At 41.1% G+C, this 17,631-nt stretch overlaps 2 protein-coding genes across 4 annotated transcripts; one reads left to right on the top strand and one right to left on the bottom strand.

Annotated features, from left to right (window-relative positions):
* Window positions 1-4,926: 4,926 nt before the first annotated feature.
* Window positions 4,927-16,351, bottom strand: LOC146566743 (transcription factor 7-like 1-B). Of its 3 annotated transcripts, none has more exons than XM_085286442.1 (4): window positions 16,115-16,351; window positions 14,991-15,172; window positions 7,075-7,231; window positions 4,927-6,939 (listed from the first exon to the last, which is right to left on the bottom strand). In XM_085286442.1, the coding sequence occupies exons 1-4, from the start codon at window positions 16,142-16,144 to the stop codon at window positions 6,805-6,807; spliced, it is 504 nt and encodes a 167-aa protein (XP_085142568.1). In that variant the 5' UTR covers window positions 16,145-16,351; the 3' UTR covers window positions 4,927-6,804. The 3 variants fall into 3 exon arrangements, 2 of the variants coding, with proteins under 2 accessions (XP_085142568.1, XP_085142567.1); XM_085286441.1 differs by lacking the exons at window positions 14,991-15,172; window positions 16,115-16,351 and adding exons at window positions 7,401-7,497; window positions 9,970-10,097; XR_014893829.1 differs by lacking the exons at window positions 4,927-6,939; window positions 14,991-15,172; window positions 16,115-16,351 and adding an exon at window positions 9,970-10,107 and having other exon boundaries at window positions 7,097-7,231.
* On the top strand, window positions 8,387-12,273 carry LOC146566744 (uncharacterized). Its single transcript, XM_085286429.1, has 5 exons — window positions 8,387-8,579; window positions 8,983-9,225; window positions 9,360-9,512; window positions 9,634-9,728; window positions 9,866-12,273. Exons 1-5 carry the CDS (start codon window positions 8,519-8,521, stop codon window positions 10,004-10,006), a joined length of 693 nt encoding a protein of 230 aa, XP_085142555.1. The 5' UTR covers window positions 8,387-8,518; the 3' UTR covers window positions 10,007-12,273.
* Window positions 16,352-17,631: the final 1,280 nt, after the last annotated feature.

Raw genomic sequence — 17,631 nt, 5'->3', positions numbered from 1 at the left:
ACCAGCTTCTAGAAAAGGAAGATATTCAAAAGTTGAAAGAAATGGAACTCCTAGACAGGGAAGAAACTTTGAGCTCCAAGCAAAGCTTGATAAAGCACTAGAAAAACTAGTGCTGAAGGACAAAAAGAATCAGGAGCTGCAAGTAAAGCTTGATGAAAGACCGCACACAAATGAAGAGTTTCTTCAAGAAAAAAGGCTACAGGAGATAAAACAGAAGGAAATGGATTTCAAGCTCCAGGACATGGAGAAACACAACAAAGGCTTGCAAATCAAGCTTAATGAAGCTCTGCAAAAAATGAAAGAACTCCTCCAAGAAAAACAACAACAGGACATGAAGCAGTGCAAACTCCAAGGCATGGAGGAAAAATACAAAGCGCTTCAGGTAAAGCTTGATAAAACACTGAACAAAAATAAAGAGTTGCTTCAAGAACAAAAGCAACAAGAAATTAAACAGAAACAAACGGACTGCAAGCTTGAAGACGTGCAGGAAAAATACACAGCGCTGAAAATGAAACTTGATAAAGCACTGCAAAGAAATAAAGATTTCCTTCAAGAGAAAGAACAGCAAGACATGAAACAGAAACATCTGGATTGCAAACTTCAGAACATCGAGAAACACAACGAAGGCTCGCAAGTAATGCTTGATGAAGCTCTGCAAAAGAATAAAGAAATCCTTGAAGAGAAAGAAAAACTGGACCAGAGAGACACGCAGTGCCAACTCCAAGGTGTGCAGGAACAATACGGAGCGCTGCAGGTAAAGCTTGATGAAACACTGCACAAATATCAAGAGCTGCTTCAAGACCAAGAACAACAGGAAATAAAGCAGAAAGAAGACAAAGAAATTCTCCAGGACTTTGAGAGGAAAAACCAAAACCTGCAAGAACTTTATAACAAACTGAACTACAAAACAACTGAACTGGAAGAGGAAAAGGAAAAACTGCAAAACCAATGCTCAGAGATGCAGAGTAAGCTCAATGACATGCTGAGAAAAAACACAGAAGTCGAGGAACTTTCAGACAACGTGAAGTGCAAAAACACTGAGATACAGGTGCTAAAGCAACAACTAGAGAAAACAAACGAAGACCTGCAGTGTTCACTTCAAGAAATCGAGAGCAGAAGTCAGCAGTTGGAAGACACGCACAACAAATTACAACAGAGTTATACAGAGCTGCACGAGGCAAAGCTAATGCAGGAGGCAACATCTAAAGAAATGAAAGAAAGGCTCGAAGACAAACAAGCCAAATTAGAAGAAGTGGAGAAAACATGCAAGAGACTTGAGCAGGAGAATGCAGAAACAATCGATCAGTTGAGAACCCTCATCCTAGAGAAAAAAGTGCTCGTGGAAAAGCTCATGGAAAAGAAGAAAAAACGCTTCTGCTTCTTCTGGAGGAGGGACACTCCTGCTTTTTCTACTTTTTCTACTTTTTCTACTGCTAATGTCACCTCGTCTTCCTCCACCTCTGTTCCATCTTAATTTTCACCTCTCCTCTCTCTTTCTCTCCCTTTCTCTCCTGACACCTCTCCCTCCCCTGTCTCCCTTTAACTCCTATCACCTGTCCCATCTCCCCCCCCCCCCCCTCTCTCTTTTCACCCTCACCCTCCAACCAGTCCCGACAGTTGACTGCCTCCTCTAGAGCCTGGTTCTGTCATAGGTTTCTTCCTTTAAAGGGAGTTTTTCCTATCCACTGTCGCACCTAGTGCTTGCTCAGAGGGGATTGTTGGGGTTTTCTCTCCTCTATCTCTTTCCTCCTTTCTATCCCTTTCCTTTACCTTCTTCTTTAAAACCCCTCCCCCCTTTCTATTTCCTCAATAATTTAATAATAAACACAATTGGCAAAATTTTAAAAAGTCAGATCAATGTCTTCATTCAAGAATGAATTGTCTTTGTCACCGGGTCATGTGTATTTTGTGTTTTCCTCGGGCTGGTGATCCTTGCAGTTGTTGAGCCCAAGAGTCCAGATTTTTAGTGTTTTAATCACATTTAGTGTTACATTTTAGATCACAACAAAAGGATATCCACAATTTAGGATTCAGGCATTTGTCTTTTTCAATATCATAATCATTCTATGATTGAGTCGGTTACAGAAGCAGCAGTTAGCAGCAATAACTTCAATTCATCAACATTTGCAAGCATTTCTTTATACACAGCATTTCTGTCAGGTTGAGGTCTGGACTTCCATGCAGTAGATTTGCTGCTGTGCTTGGGCTCATTATCCTGTTGCATGGCCTAATTTAGGAGAAGCTTCAGCTGTTGGACAGACGGCCTCACATTTGACTCTAGAAAACTTTGGCATACAGAGGAGTTCGTGGACTGCAAGGTGCTTATTGCTTGTGTCTGCAGAACAAGCTCAAATCACCACAATTGAACCAGCGTACTTGACAGTGGATTTGAGGTGTTTGTGCTGTGTTTGATTTTTGCTGAAGTTACTGCTGTGCATTATGACCAAACCTCCACTTTAGTCTCATCTTTTAAAAATATGTTGCTCCAGAAGCTTTCAAGGGCAAATTTGCAAACCTCAACTGAGTTGTTGTGTTCTCTTTAGAGACAAGAAGCTTTCTCCTGGCGGCCCTTCCAGACCAACCATACTTGTTTTGTCTTTTTCTAATTAAACTGTCTTGAACATTAACATGCTGTTTAAGGCCTGTAGAGGCTCAGATGCAGCTCTTGGGTATTGTGCAGTTTCTGTGAGCACTGAACAGTCTTTGTGGTGGATCTGAATGCTCCAGACTAGCAAACTTGCTCATGGTCAGTTAATCAAGTGCATAGAGCCCTGTGATGAATTTTCACATTTACTCTGTGAATCTTCATTCTTCTAGCTAGTCTTTACTCTTCTAGAAGCTTTCTTTGCTCAGACGTCTGCAGCATTGAATCTATGTCTTCTCCACTGCTATTCCAAACAAGGTGCTGATGCAGGGGTCATTAGCACAGTAAGATTTAAGTGCACAAAATGTTCACATCATAATAGTAATAATAATTAGAGGAGAGTATTATGTAGTCCAAGAAGTGTGTGAAGAAGTTTTCAGTGCGGAGGAGGGAACCATGGTGTTCAGGAGCCAAACTGCTTTGGGGGAAAATGCTATTGCACAATCTTGCCGACCTGCTCCTGATGACGCAGTCGTCTTCTGGAGGGAAGTGTGGTAAACAGTTGATGGGAAGGGTGATGCGGGTCAGCCATGATGCTAGTGGCTTTCCCAGTGAGGTGTAAATATCCTGTAGACTGGGTAGAGAGCTGCCAATAACACGCTGTGCGGTCCACACAATCCTCTGGAGGGCTCTGCGATTGGACGCATGACAGTTTTCATACCAGACTGTGATGCAGCGGGTTAGGATGCTCTGCATGGTACCTCTGTAGAAAGTATTAAAGATGGGTTTGGGGATGTGCACCTTCTTCAGTCGTCTCTTAAAATGCAGTCGCTGCTGAGCTCTTTTAGTCACTGATTTGGTGTTGCTGGTCCAGGACAGGTCCAGGGGCGGATCTAGAGAAATTTTTCCAGGCTGGCATGGAAATCAAATGGGGTGGCAAAATCAAAGCCTTGTTTTAAAGACATATGCAGGTGTTACATATGATTAATATACATTAAGCATATGTTTCATATAAATATGGTCTATAACTTAATTATTTTCTATAGCCCACATAATTAAACATTTCAGTTACATAAAATGTGTGTACTGTATAGCCTGTATAATAAATAAATATGTAACCAATAAGTATAAAATCCAGAAAGCTACACAACACTGGGCGGGGGCTCATTTCCAAACACAAGTCTAACTTAAGTTTCATACTGTTTTTGTTAGAAAAAAAATCAAATTGTACTGACTACTACTGCCAGAAAGCTGCACTGTCACAAACAATTATTGAAACCTAATTTTTCATGATTTGTTGGGTCAATATTCTGAGGTCCAAAATATAATTGGCCATTTTTGGCTGCTTTTGATTGTTGTTGTTTTTTTACCTTGTCTTTCTTGGTATCATTCTTTTCAGCACAACCTCACACGTCCAAATTTACAGTTATTAAAACAACTGGTCTGAAATCACACAAACACATAAAACCCTAGTAGTAGTTATATTTTCTCTTTACTATAAAAACCACAGACATGTTTAGTAAATTATTTTCATAACTTGAAATGCAAATATAAGTGGTAATTTTTTTTTTAAATTAATATTAAACAAAAATTTTGTAAATAATAAAGTTATATACAACTATTCATCTAAAAATGCAGGCAATGCATCTGGGGTTCTTATTTTTATTTTTTTGCACAGCCATTTTAAAAATACTACAACAATCAGGTGTCACAATAAGACGCCCCACAAATTATTTGTGCCAGTAAAAAAAAAAAATGTCAACCACAAGACAGAGAAGAACATCACAGGGAGAAACCCTGCAGGCCTGACAGCAGGTGTATCGCTCATTCTGTTTTCCACCTGGAGACAGTGTTCACACGGCATTCTGCCTGTGTAACTTGTGTAACTACACAAGTTAACACAATTCAATTCAATTCAATTTTATTTATATAGCGCCAAATCACAACAAAAGTCGCCTCAAGGCGCTTCATAGATACAGAGAAAAACCCAACAATCATATGACCCCCTATGAGCAAGCACTTGGGCGACAGTGGGAAGGAAAAACTCCCTTTTAACAGGAAGAAACCTCCAGCTGAACCAGGCTCAGGGAGGGGCGGGGCCATCTGCTGCGACCGGTTGGGGTGAGAGAAGGAAAACAGGATAAAAGACATGCTGTGGAAGAGAGACAGAGGTTAATAACAGATATGATTCAATGCAGAGAGGTCTATTAACTCATACTGAGTGAGAAAGGTGACTGGAAAGGAAAAACTCAATGCATCATGGGAATCCCCGGCAGCCTACGTCTATTGCAGCATAACTAAGGGAGGATTCAAGGTCACCTGGTCCAGCCCTAACTATATGCTTTAGCAAAGAGGAAAGTTTTAAGCCTAATCTTGAAAGTAGAGATAGTGTCTGTCTCCCGAATCCAAACTGGAAGCTGGTTCCACAGAAGAGGGGCTGTAGTCGCAAATTTTGAAGCCATCCTGATAATCTTCTTCCACCAACGATGTGGAGATCCAACCCTTTTAGATCCAATTAAAATCAAGACAGTCAAAAAGATGCTCTGTAAAAGAGTAGAAAAAATAGATACAGACATGTGCTGCATGAAAGACGTTAGGGAAGGTTAGTTAGCTGGAGAGCGAGTTAGGCAGGAGAACTCTCAGCAGCATTAACTGCCCTGTTACTGCACCACCTTAATAAACCATGGTGAAGCAAAATGTCTTGTGCTTAAGACTCTACATGAAAGTTAAAATATATATGTTCAGTGCACATAGATATATAGTGTATAGTTATACATATCACACAAAAATCCACCACATTTCCCCTTGTGGTACCTGGAGGTACCACCTAAAAAGACCCAATGACTAAAGAAGAACAAAAATCGTGAAAACGAATGCGTGCGCTGTTTTTTTGCTAACATACTTTAAAGCAAGCTCTAAATAGAATATAAGAATTTGTATAAAGATCCCACACAGTTGTTGCTCTATTGAATAAACCCCAGAAACCTCATAGTCATCAACATAACATTCTTCCAACGCTTCATTTCTCTTAGTCAATTAATTTAAGACTAATTGATTCCTCTTCATTTGCAAATCATACTACACAGTATCCTTATCAGAATACTCAAGAAACTTAAAACTAGCCTAATTACAGTAAAATGAAAGTGAGGCATGAAACACATCAGCAGAGACACATAATACATACACGGATTACACAACACCATATGTGACATTAAAAATAATACAATAAAACAATTAATTCCCAATTTTGGATTTCATCTTGGTCAGGTTCAACTTCTTTTTCTGAACAACTTCTCAGTGTGGGCTTTGAAATGTTCTTTGACCATCACTTCATCTTCTTCATCTGACATAAACCCACCAAGAGCATTCTCTTTGTGGGCCGGTACTGCTCACCCGAGTAAACACGAGCTGACATTGACATGAATTAAACATAAAACATTATATACAGTATAAGATTTTGTAAGGTAAACCTAGTTCATACAAATGAAGTAAAGAAAAGTTATTAAAACAAAACGTGCCTTGCTGTTTATTCTTTCAGTGTCCCACAGTAGCACATTTCCTGCTAGGAAAATGTCAGAAGTCACATCATTTCTGTAAATTGGGAAGTAACTGTAATACATCAAGTCACCTCTGTCTCTTGTTACCAGGACTTTTTAAAATGAATGGTGCAACATGGAAAGAGGCCCTACACAAAAGTTTAGCTTTGAGCTCAATATGCGATGATCCTTTCAGCCATGACATCTCTGACATGGGAAACCAGGGAATTTGATTAGAAAATGGTGAAGGATTTTCTTTTCAGTTAGAAACTGGATTTGTGTAACATGTTGGTGAAAAGCCCCCAAAGAAAGCAGCATATGATCAGTCGCTATATTGCATTTAATACAAACGTCCTTCGTGTATCCTTTGAATACAGAACAGATCATTTCTGATATCTATGAGTAAACCCAACGAGCACGTGTCCCAAAAGACCCCACAGTGTTTTTATCTGGCTTTTCCCTGACAGTTAGTGGACACTGACAGATGTGTGCTGAATATGAAAGGAAACAAAAGAACTAAAGAAGGTTTGCAGTGTTAAAAACAAGAACTACATGAAGGTTGTTTCATCCTGCTGTAACTTATGACAGAAGCATCTTTTGTTTGTTTTTTCATTTATTTACACAAAGACAGATGTTGAAATAACAGGAGTAACAGTTTAATTCAATTGAAATCAGTCCAATCGTCTATAATGAAATTATTGTTGGACATACATAGTTTTCTTTGGTCGACCAGGCTGGATGCTCTTTGGCATGATTCTGTCTTTCTGTTTCAGCCTGCTTGAAATATCTGGCTTTCTGGTCGTTTGAAAGCGACTTCCACTGTGGACAGAAGATCATAAGAACACACTGTGAGCACTGCTACTACACATAACTACAGGACAGCTGGGACACATGCAAAAACATGAGCAGACAACATTAACAGATGCATAAATGTATGCAGAGTTACACACTTACTCTCTGTCCCACCACTGCATTTACGGCTGCATTTTCAGGGATGTTGAGTTCAGCAATGACCTTTGGCCTCTGCTCTTTGAGATAGAGCATGAAGGCATTTGGAGGCTTCTTGACGTATGGCCCATCTTCATCCTGCTGGGCTGGGCACTTTCTTTTTCTTCAGGAATAAAACACAGAGTAAGAGCACATGTTAGCACTGTGTACAACTGTGAGGGAAGCAGTTCAAAAACACGAGACAAGCTGTAAAACTGAATGAAATCAGGCACCATTAATGGATCATTACAATAATTCCTGCAGACATCTGCAAACAAATGACAGATACTTGCAGATCAGTGAACCAAAGCAGCAGAGCAAACTTAGTTTGGAGTGGAGGTGTTAGGTGGAGGAGCAGGAGTGACATACTCATACATCTGTACACCGTTCCTACACAGATGAAGGGAGACAGATATGAGATAACAGGAAGAAGTTATGAATATAGAGATGTTCAGCAGCTGTGTTCACTCCAGTGTTTGTGTGTTTTACGTACAGTACTCCAACAGGACGCAGGTTCTGGAGCACACAAAACACACAACAGGTGACGAGACAAGCTGCAATACTATCATCTATCCACTAGGTGGAAGAATTGATCAGTAGAAAGAGGAGATGTGCTCAAAACGACATTCATACATAGATTTATTCTTCTTAGTTAGTCTTAAGAATTAGGATTCACTGACAGTGAAGAAGTTTCAGACGTGCACTCGCGTTTCCCCTTTTGCCTTTTCCTGCTCCAGCCAAGTCCTCCGCCTGCTCGACATCTCTCCTATTACCTTTTATTACGCTTGCACTCATGCCTTTGCCTTTCACCACTTCAAAACTGCGCCTTCTTCAATATTACCTTCATATGCCCTCTTTGCTTTTCGCCTTCCTCACTACACTAAGTACCATTTTTTAACGCTGTGTACTCACTCTTGCTAAGTACATGTGAACAGATCTTGAAGAAAAAAAACAAAACAAAACATACTTTTCTTTTCTCTTCTGATACTATTGAATGATCCTAACAGAAAAAAACAGAGTTAACACTGACTTAATAAAAAAGTGTTATATTTTATCTCAGATAAACTAGTCAGTGTTTATTAGTGTTTGCTCAACTAGAAGTCTTCATAGTAGCATCCACACATCAAGTCTTTAAACAAATAATGAAAGGATAATGAAAGAAAGTTTAATGTGAAATTACTGAATTATATGAAATGCCAGAGTGTTTTTCTTTAAACTACTTGGGACACTGCCTTTTAGTGATGTCACTAAAAGGCAAGGTTCTAATGTTGTGTTGCCATAGACTCCGGAGTTTACTTTTAAAGCTCACTTACAGAACTGACTTATACAGCTTAGTTAGAAAAGTCAAGCATCCAGACATTTGAAGGACTATTCACTCATTAAGGTGACATTTTCTATTTTAAAAATTAAGATGAAAAAGGAAACAAGAAAAGTTACGACTGAGGCAGATAAGAAAGATCCAGGAGATCAAAGTAAGTAAAAAATAAAATCCCCTAAATAACAGAATGTACATTTCTAACAATGTTGAGGCTCTGTGTATAAAATGATTCATTTTTAGAGGATTTAAATCCTGGTTTTGATTGAAACTAACCTGAGTGCAACATGTCTAATCAAAGAAAGGTTACTGGGGCACTTTGTCTTTTGGTAAAATAATGTGACAAGTTTATTCTTGGACTGAGCAGTGAAAACAGAGCAACAAGTGTCATCAGTATCTAGACTTAGTAGACCTAGTATGGTGTTGGTGTGTTTTTTATCAAAAGGATAAACTTGTTATTATATTGTAAGCAATACTAATTTAAAATTCAATGACATCAAAATCCTTCTAGTCCTGATGTCGAGCGCTCTTTTTCACTAATGTGTTGTTGTTGTTTATAGATTGTAAGAGCAGGATGGCTAAAAGAAAGGCCAGTCCTGAAAAAACGACCCCCATAAAAAGAAGGAGGGTCACTGAGCAGGCTGGTCCTTCCACCAGCTCAGATGCTCATGTGGTCGGGGGAGTCAAGCGAAAGGTCCAACAAGATGAAGCGGGGACAACCAATACAGCAAAAAAGCGTAAACTTCTTGAGCATGTGAGCGGTGACAAGGGGCAGGCATCTTCCTGGTTGGACACTGGTAAAGGTAGGCTAATTAGTTGAGTGAGGGGTAGATTAAGTGTACATCTGGTTGCTAGTTTGAAGATATTAGTGTTTGGGAGATATTTGTGTCTATTATCTAATAAGCTGATGTGCTTTTGGTGTTTTCCACATCTGCAGACTGCAGCATAGAGATTTCAGAGAGCTGCAGTAAAAACAAAAAGGCTGGCAAAAGGAAAGCTGCGGGAGACACCAGGGACCCACCTAAGAAAAAGAACGTGGACCAGGACAAAACCAAAACCGTTGCCAAAAAGTCAGTGGCTGAACAGAAACGTAAGTAGCAAGCAGCTTAGCTTTTATATTCAGGTGAAGAGCAAAATGAACATTTAGGGTACAGCAGAGAGTAATTTGTGTGACAGCTGTAGTAAAACCCAATTTGTGTTTGTCTGTTTAGGTGACTTCCAAGCAAGATACGTGGAGGAGCACCGGCTTGGAGAAGGAGGCTGTGGAGCAGTGTTTGCTGGCTACCGCATAAAGGATCATTTACCAGTAAGTGTTCAGATGGTGGTAGTAAGACAGGCAGTAATGCAGATAAGGGATAATATCGTAAGCTGAGATGTATGCTGTTTTACACCTTTAATGATGTCATACTGAGGAAATGCTCATCAATGCCCTGTGTCTTTTAGGTGGCCATCAAACACATCCCAAAGGGGAAAGTGTACTGCAAAGTGAAGGTAAATGTGCAAGACTTGAATTGTTTTTACATTAGTGGATTGCATGCAGCGTTCACCTGTGGAACGTCTGTGCCTCATCATCCACTTTGTTGAAATATTTCAGGATGATAACGGGAAGAATGTGTCAGTGGAAGTTGCCATCATGCTGAAGCTTGCAGCTGAAGCAGATGGATCAGTGGAAACATCAGCCCCAGTGTCTCTGTTGGAGTGGTTTGACTTTGGCAGAGAGCTGATCCTGGTGATGGAGAGACCTGTCCCCGCTGTGGACCTGGATAAATACATAGAAGAAAATGGAGGATTTTTGCCAGAGGACAAGGCCAAGGCAAGTTGACTTGCCTTAGAAGAGTCTTAGACTGTACATCATTCAATCAAAGCACAGAGTATTAGAGAAACATTAACCCATTGATTGATTATTGTCTTTTTCATCGTTTCCAGGTAGGGCTGGGCTATATCATACCATTCACGGTAATACCGGTGTAATTTTGGGCAACGATAGGAAAATGAAATATCGCGCTAGAATAGGTAAAACGCGCATGCGCAGTGCCTATGTTTACATACGCAGATGGCGGTGACGCAGAAAGAGAAGAGCAAAAGTGGATCGTTGAATGAAACGGATGAACCAGAACTGGTTTGTAAAAATGCTGCAACTTTAGTGGTGTGGAACTGGTTTAGCTTTCGTCCGTCAGATACACAACAAAGCACGATTTTTGGTAGCGCATGCTAGCGGGCCGCCGTTATTACCGTGTTGTTTGGAAAATACGGCACACTTAAAATCAATCCTTTGATTTTTCTGAAACTCGACAGTGCCCCTTATAATCCCGTGTGCCTTATGTATGAATTCTGGTTGTGTTTACTGACCTCAAAACGATTTTATGTACACGGCGACTTTGCTAAGCTACAAAGCCGCACCGCTCGATGGATTGTCGGAGCATTACGGCTATCGTAGGCAGGCGCCTCGCGGAGTGATACGTACTGCACCTCAACGTGATATTACCGTATTGTGTGTGTATAACCTCTTTTTAAGCTTTGTGGATATTTTACATGGTTATGCTGAGGATATGTCGGCCAATTTCCACTGGAAATGCCTTTTGGTTAAACTGTCAGCGAGGAATTTGCATTTGCACTGTTACATTTTTATATAACTTTAATGCACATAAAAAAACAGCTGCTTGTTTAAGTGAAAATACATTTATGGGGTTTTTTGCACTAATAAAGTTGTGGCGTTGTAAAGTATTTTGTCTAGTGTCAGTTATATCGTCAGTTATATCGTTATCGCAACTTTTCAAATGTATATCGTGATAAATATTTTTGGTCATATCGCCCTGCTCTATTTCCAGGTCATTCTGAAGCAGCTGGTTGATGCTGCGAAGCACCTGGAGGATAAACACATCTTTCACCGGGACATCAAGAGTGAGAACATTCTAATTGAGACCGGCTCAGATGTACCGCGTGTTCGTATCATCGACTTTGGACTGAGCTGCTTTGTTAAGGAGCAGTCGCAGTACCGCGTCTTCTATGGTAACATATTCTGCTCTTGCTCTTCACAGATGTCACAATTTTCGCCTTTTGTTTTAGAAGAAATTGCAATTGTGTCTGTTTATTAGGTACAGAAATTTACTCCCCTCCCGAGTGGTACGGGCGCAGTTGCTACAGGTGTGGACCCACCACGGTATGGCAAATGGGAGTGGTTCTGTACGAAGCGCTTCATGCCGGGGACTTTAACACCACGAGCTTCCTCAAAAAGCGCCTGAAATTCAAAAGACATCTGTCCAAAAGTAAGAAAACGTCACACTTCAAGACTGACTGATGGCTTGGACCACTGGAACTATCATCTTCATGTTTTTTCTCTTTCCTTTCTTTCCAGACTGCCGGGATTTCTTGGACGCGTGTTTAACCAAAGTCCCGGAGACGCGGCCGACGCTGGAGGAGCTACAGCATCACACTTGGCTGAGATAAGCCTATCACACACACACACAAACACACACACAATTCAGACGTTATCATTTATGTGTGATGTATGAATTACCTTTCTTTTTTTCAGGAAATAATTTTTTTTAATTGGCCCACTTTAAATTTCAGTGTTTTGGAATTCCTGTAAACCCCCCCCAGCCATCCCAGGAAAGGGGATCTCTCTTTGAATGGGCTTTCCCGAGGTTTCTTCCCGTCAGTCTGGCCCCCCCAGGGGAGTTTTTCCTCGTCTTCATAGAGAGCTTGGGCTGGCTCAGGAGCTCCATCAAAACTGTCTTTATTTAATTACTCTAATGTAATCATATACTTTAAAGTAATCAAATAAAAGACAGTAAAAATCTGAAGACTTGAAGTAAACTTCCATTAAAATAAAACTTGTTTAATTCATCTTTGCTGAGGATACTGTGTTATTACTATTTCAAGGATTATGTCAGAACACCGGATACTGGTACCCATCCCTACCCATCACTAGGGAACAGAACAAACCAGACATCAATTACAACAAAAATGACACTGACCCAGCCAGCATGACTCGTCTGCCTTAAGAAATGTTTAGCAATATTACAAATTGGGTGATATGCCTTAAAGTAGCTTCTCATGTGTTCAGCATTGTCAAAGGCTACATTTTAATTAAAACCACAATCTAGTAATGTTCTGTCTTTAACCTTCCTAATTTGTTTTTTGTCCTAACCTAATACTAAATTGCCAGTGAAAACAAAAGTTACATAAATAAAGAAGAGTAAAGAAAATTACGGTCTTTTTTATTGTAACAGTTTACCAGTGTACAGTTTGGTTTGTGACATATCTATCTAATAGACTCCAATTTGTGCATGTAAATGGAGAGTCCTCTTCACACACTGAGGTTAATTATGGAGTTCCACAGGGTTCAGTGCTAGGACCAATTCTGTTTACATTATACATGTTTCCCCTAGGCAGCATCATTAGAAGACATAGCATAAATTTTCACTGCTATGCAGATGACACCCAGCTCTATCTGTCCATGAAGCCAGATAACACACACCAATGAGTTACACTGCAGGAATGTCTTAAAGACTTAAAGACCTGGATGGCCGCTAACTTTCTGCTTCTTAATTCAGATCAAACTGAGGTTATTGTACTCGTCCCTGAAAAGTTTAGAAATATGGTATCTAACCAGATTCTTACTCTGGATGGCATTACCTTGGCCTCCAGTAACGCTGTGAGGAACCTTGGAGTCATTTTTGACCAGGACATGTCCTTCAACGCACATATTAAACAAATATGTAAGACTGCGTTCTTCCATTTGCGCAACATCTCTAAAATTAGAAATATCCTGTCTCAGAGTGACGCTGAAAAACTAGTTCATGCATTTATTGTGTGAATGTGTGTGTGAATGGGTGGATGACTGGATATGTAAAGCGCTTTGGGGTCCTTAGGGACTAGTAAAGCGCTATATAAATACAGGGCATTTACCATTTATTACTTCCAGGCTGGACGACTGTAATTCATTATTATCAGGATGTCCAAAAAACTCACTGAAAAGCCTTCAGCTGATCCAAAATGCTGCAGCAAGAGTCCTGACAGGGACTAGAAAGAGAGAGCAGATTTCTCCTGTTAAATCCAGAATTGAATTCAAAATCCTGCTCCTCACATACAAGGTCTTAAATAATCAGGCCCCATCTTATCTTAATGACCTTGTAGTACCATATCACCCTATTAGAGCACTTCGCTCTCGCTCTGCAGGCCTACTTGTTGTTCCTAGAGTATTTAAAAGTAGAATGGGAGGGAGAGCCTTCAGTTTTCAGGCCCCTCTTCTGTGGAACCAGCTTCCAGTTTGGATTCAGGAGACAGACACTATCTCTACTTTTAAGATTAGGCTTAAAACTTTCCTTTTTGCTAAAGCATATAGTTAGGGCTGGACCAGGTGACCCTGAATCCTCCCTTAGTTATGCTGCAATAGACGTAGGCTGCCGGGGATTCCCATGATGCATTGAGTTTTTCCTTTCCAGTCACCTTTCTCACTCACTATGTATTAATAGACCTCTCTGCATTGAATCATATCTGTTATTAACCTCTGTCTCTCTTCCACAGCATGTCTTTATCCCATCTTCCTTCTCTCACCCCAACCGGTCGCAGAAGATGGTCCCGCCCCTCCCTGAGCCTGGTTCTGCTGGAGGTTTCTTCCAGTTAAAGGGGAGTTTTTCCTTCCCACTGTCGCCAAAGTGCTTGCTCATAGGGGGTCATATGATTGTTGGGTTTTTCTCTGTATCTATGAAGCGCCTTGAGGCGACTTTTGTTGTGATTTGGCGCTATATAAATAAAATTGAATTGAATTATCTGAGGAAGAAGCAGAGTTGGTTTGTTTCCAGCTGAAATCATCCAGGCTCAGGAATTTGAATCGATCCACATCATTTCTGCTTGAACTAGAGAACATGAGTGTCGACTTACATTTGGTCTGTGAGACACATGTCATAGTGACAGTATTTGGGTTAATATGGCATTACTCACCCTGGTCGCATTTCTTCAATATCAGGCACCAAGTTCAGGAACTCGTTCTTTGCAGCCCGCGCAAGGTAGGAGGTCTCCAGAGTGGGAACCATCGGGAAGTTTTCACAGTCTGAGCAGGAGGGACTGGAGGCACGTGAGCTGTTCTCAGGGGTCCTTTAACACAAATCACACCAAGTTAGAATCAAATAGATAACCTGTCAATAACCGTTTGCAGATCGAGGTCAATGTTCCTAAAAATATGTTTACTTCTGGCCCATGGAGCCACAGCGCGAGTCCGAGAGAGAGGGGCAGGTAGAGGAAGGGGTGAGGGTGGCACTGCTGAAGCTCGTCACGGATGGATCACGTCCGATCGGTGAGATGAGAGAAAGCTGAAGTGAAACAACAGCAGGATGAGGTAGACGTCAATATAGGAACTCCCTGATGTGACACAGAAAGGCTATTTTTTTATTTCTTTGTATTATTTCTCACCTTGCAGTCACTGATGCTGTTCACCAGCTGGTTGTATTCAGTATTGAAGGTGTGTGTCAGAAGGCGCAGGCACTACAACACAACAGGAACAAGACCGAGCAGAGAAGGAAGAAGGCAGCAACAAGAACGCCCACTAAGCCCACGTTTTTCTCACCTTGGTGGCCAGCTCCTTCTCACGCTTTCAAAGGTGGTGCTGGAGATCTGCGAGGAGGCGGAGGTGGACGTGGACAGAGTGCTGGAGCTCACGCTGGGGGACAGAGACTCACTCAGGGACTTGGTGGTGGGAGCTGTTCCCACGGGAGCCGCCACTCCCAGAAGGTGACGGGTCTTTTCCACCTGGAAGAAAGATGGGGGCTAATGTGAGGTAGGGAGAAGAGGGGACGTTAGTCATGTAAAGGCCATAGGTGAGGGTAGGGACGTAGATCGACCGGTAAATTGAGAGCTTCGCTTTTACACTCAGCTCCCTCTTCACCACGACGGACCGGTGCAGCGTCCGCATTACTGCAGCTGCAGCCCCAATCCGTCTGTCGATCTCCGGCTCCCTTCTCCCATCACTCGCGAACAAGACCCCGAGATACTTGAACTCCTCCACTTGGGGCAGGAACTCATCCCCGACTCATCCTATATTTCCGTTTTTATATTTCTAATGTTTGCCTTGTTTTCTTCACTGTCTGGTCTGCCTCTGTCTTGCCTGTATGGATGCATTTACACCGAAATGTCCCCAACAAAGGATGTTTTAATTCACCACTATTCCAGTGAAACACGAGTCTCCCATCTTCCTGCTACCAGTCTGGAGTTTTTGTTCACCAAAGCACACACCAACTTCATACTGACGGACAGATCACTGCCCTTTTGCCGCCTTGTCTGACCGTGTTTTGTGGCTGTGGTTCACTTCACCTCACTCTTCCCCATTCTTGTCATTAAATCAGGCTGTTCTGCAACCATGGCAGCCATTCACTCTATGGCTTTATTCATGGTGTATTTTACCCCTTCACTAAAGGCCGTTCTCGTTTCCAACATTATATTTGCAGTGTTCGTCTATCTATCAATCAATATCTGCGGAGTATTTTTTTTAACGAGTATCCTATTTTCTAAAGCACAGCATGTAAAGGGTAGCTCGGTTAGCAGGATGCTAGCATGTAGCGCTTAGTGAGACACGCCTCAGACGAGTTGAGCAAAGACCCCGTCTGTGTACTTTATACGTGAGCAACGGATTTAAATAAAATTAAGGTTTCAAAAGACAAACTTGAAGATAAAAAAATATATATATATACTCACCGGAGAGCCGCCAGGGTTTGCCGCTGCCATCTTGGCGCTCCTAAATTCAAAACTGCCTCTGCAGTCAGGCAGGGGAGGCGTGGAAATTGTCTTTGAGTTAGTCAAACGTTTTCCTTAGTTCGAGTAGATGATAAAAAAAATAATAATAATAAATGGGATTTTAAGTAGGACTAGGCGTTCTGTAATGATCTCTATTTAGGAGAAAAACTTAATCACTCACCTTTAAACAGCTCTCTTTTAGGAGACACACTGCTGGCTAACGGTGTCGTGTGATCAAACAGCGTAATTTAATTGGCTGAGAGCCACTCGACTCGATCTGGTGCTGATTGCTCTGGCTTGGGTCATTAAAGTTCATCACTTTTGCAGTTGAATTTTTTCAGGTGAATTTTTTTCAGGTGAATTTTTGCAGGTGAATTTTTTTCAGGTGAATTTTTGCAGGTGAATTTTTGCAGGTGAATATTTTTGCAGGGAAATTTGGAGGATAAAAATTCAGTGTCATAAATTCAATGTCTAAAAATACTTGAATTCTGATGATACTATATTTCTTCCATAGATATCCGTGCTCTCTGTTTATTAATAAAAGCCAAACTTCATTAATGGTAAGTGACAGAGATCTGATGAGTTCTTGCTGGTTTGTATCCACAGGAGGATACAAGCAGCTGCTTCTGTTTGCAGTCACCGTGCACCAGTGTTGTGTTTAATTGTGTCAGTGTTCATTTTTAAACACGTTTTTTAAATCAAATGTTTATGTATACATCAAGATTAATGTTCCAAACAAATGACACTGTACAGCAAATACATACATAGACATGTGCAGCAAAAGGAATCCGAGAAGATGTTTAACTTCTAAATGTTTAAATTGTTTGTTTTATATCCAAAGTCTGTCAGTTTGAGTGATTAGTCAGCAGCAATAACAGGGAATGACAAAGTGACACAACATGACCGTGGGTCTGATTTTTCTGGTAAACTTGTTTAGCAGCCCACTGGAGACGGATACCCTGTTCTTTGAACTTTAATACTGGACAGAAAATCGTCTCCTTCCAGAAACAAAGGGTAGCATTAGAACTTGTGTGAACAGCAAAACAATGTAGAAGATTTCCTTTTGTGTCTGTGTTGTGTCTAGGGCTGCCACGATTTGTCGACTAGTCACGATTACGTCGACTATCAAAATCGTCGATGACTGATTTAATAGTCGACGCGTCGTTTGAAGCTTTGTAAGATCCCAAAAGACGCAGGAATAAGTAGCAGGATTTAAGAGTGTAATAACGGACTGAAACAGAAGATGGCAGCACTGCATGTACAAGGATGCCAGCTGCCGTTAAACCCCGAAGAAGAAGAAGAAGAAGAAGAAGAAGAAGAAGAAGCAGCTGTGTCCCAGAATTCATAGCGCGGCCCAGCTCAGTTTACAACAATGGCGGCAGCTAGTTGTGTGGATGCTTAAGCATCCACACTATTGAGTTCCTGTTTCTCTTTATTCTTTATTATTGTGTGGATGCTTTAAGCATCCACACTATTGA

This window comes from Mchenga conophoros, linkage group LG9 (genome assembly GCF_057382185.1).
Source record: "Mchenga conophoros isolate Kocher_MC1m ecotype Shallow Benthic linkage group LG9, M_conophoros_male_GT1.1, whole genome shotgun sequence".
Taxonomy (NCBI): domain Eukaryota; kingdom Metazoa; phylum Chordata; class Actinopteri; order Cichliformes; family Cichlidae; genus Mchenga; species Mchenga conophoros.
The sequence above is the reverse complement of the archived record's forward strand: the minus strand, read 5'-3'. Positions and strand labels throughout refer to the sequence as shown.

What these genes read in the sequence shown, in the direction of transcription:
- LOC146566743 (XM_085286442.1), bottom strand. Translation starts at nt 16,144, where the DNA reads ATGGCAGCGGCAAACCCTGGCGGCTCTCCG. An exon ending in AGAAGGAGCTGGCCACCAAG is followed by an intron (nt 7,232 to 14,990) that starts GTGAGAAAAACG and finishes TTATTCCTGAAG; the next exon opens with AAAAAGAAAGTGCCCAGCCC. An exon ending in ATGCAGTGGTGGGACAGAGA is followed by an intron (nt 6,940 to 7,074) that starts GTAAGTGTGTAA and finishes TTCTGTCCACAG; the next exon opens with TGGAAGTCGCTTTCAAACGA.
- LOC146566744 (XM_085286429.1), top strand. Translation starts at nt 8,519, where the DNA reads ATGAAAAAGGAAACAAGAAAAGTTACGACTGAGGCAGATAAGAAAGAT. An exon ending in GAAAGATCCAGGAGATCAAA is followed by an intron (nt 8,580 to 8,982) that starts GTAAGTAAAAAA and finishes TGTTGTTTATAG; the next exon opens with ATTGTAAGAGCAGGATGGCT. An exon ending in CTGGTTGGACACTGGTAAAG is followed by an intron (nt 9,226 to 9,359) that starts GTAGGCTAATTA and finishes CCACATCTGCAG; the next exon opens with ACTGCAGCATAGAGATTTCA.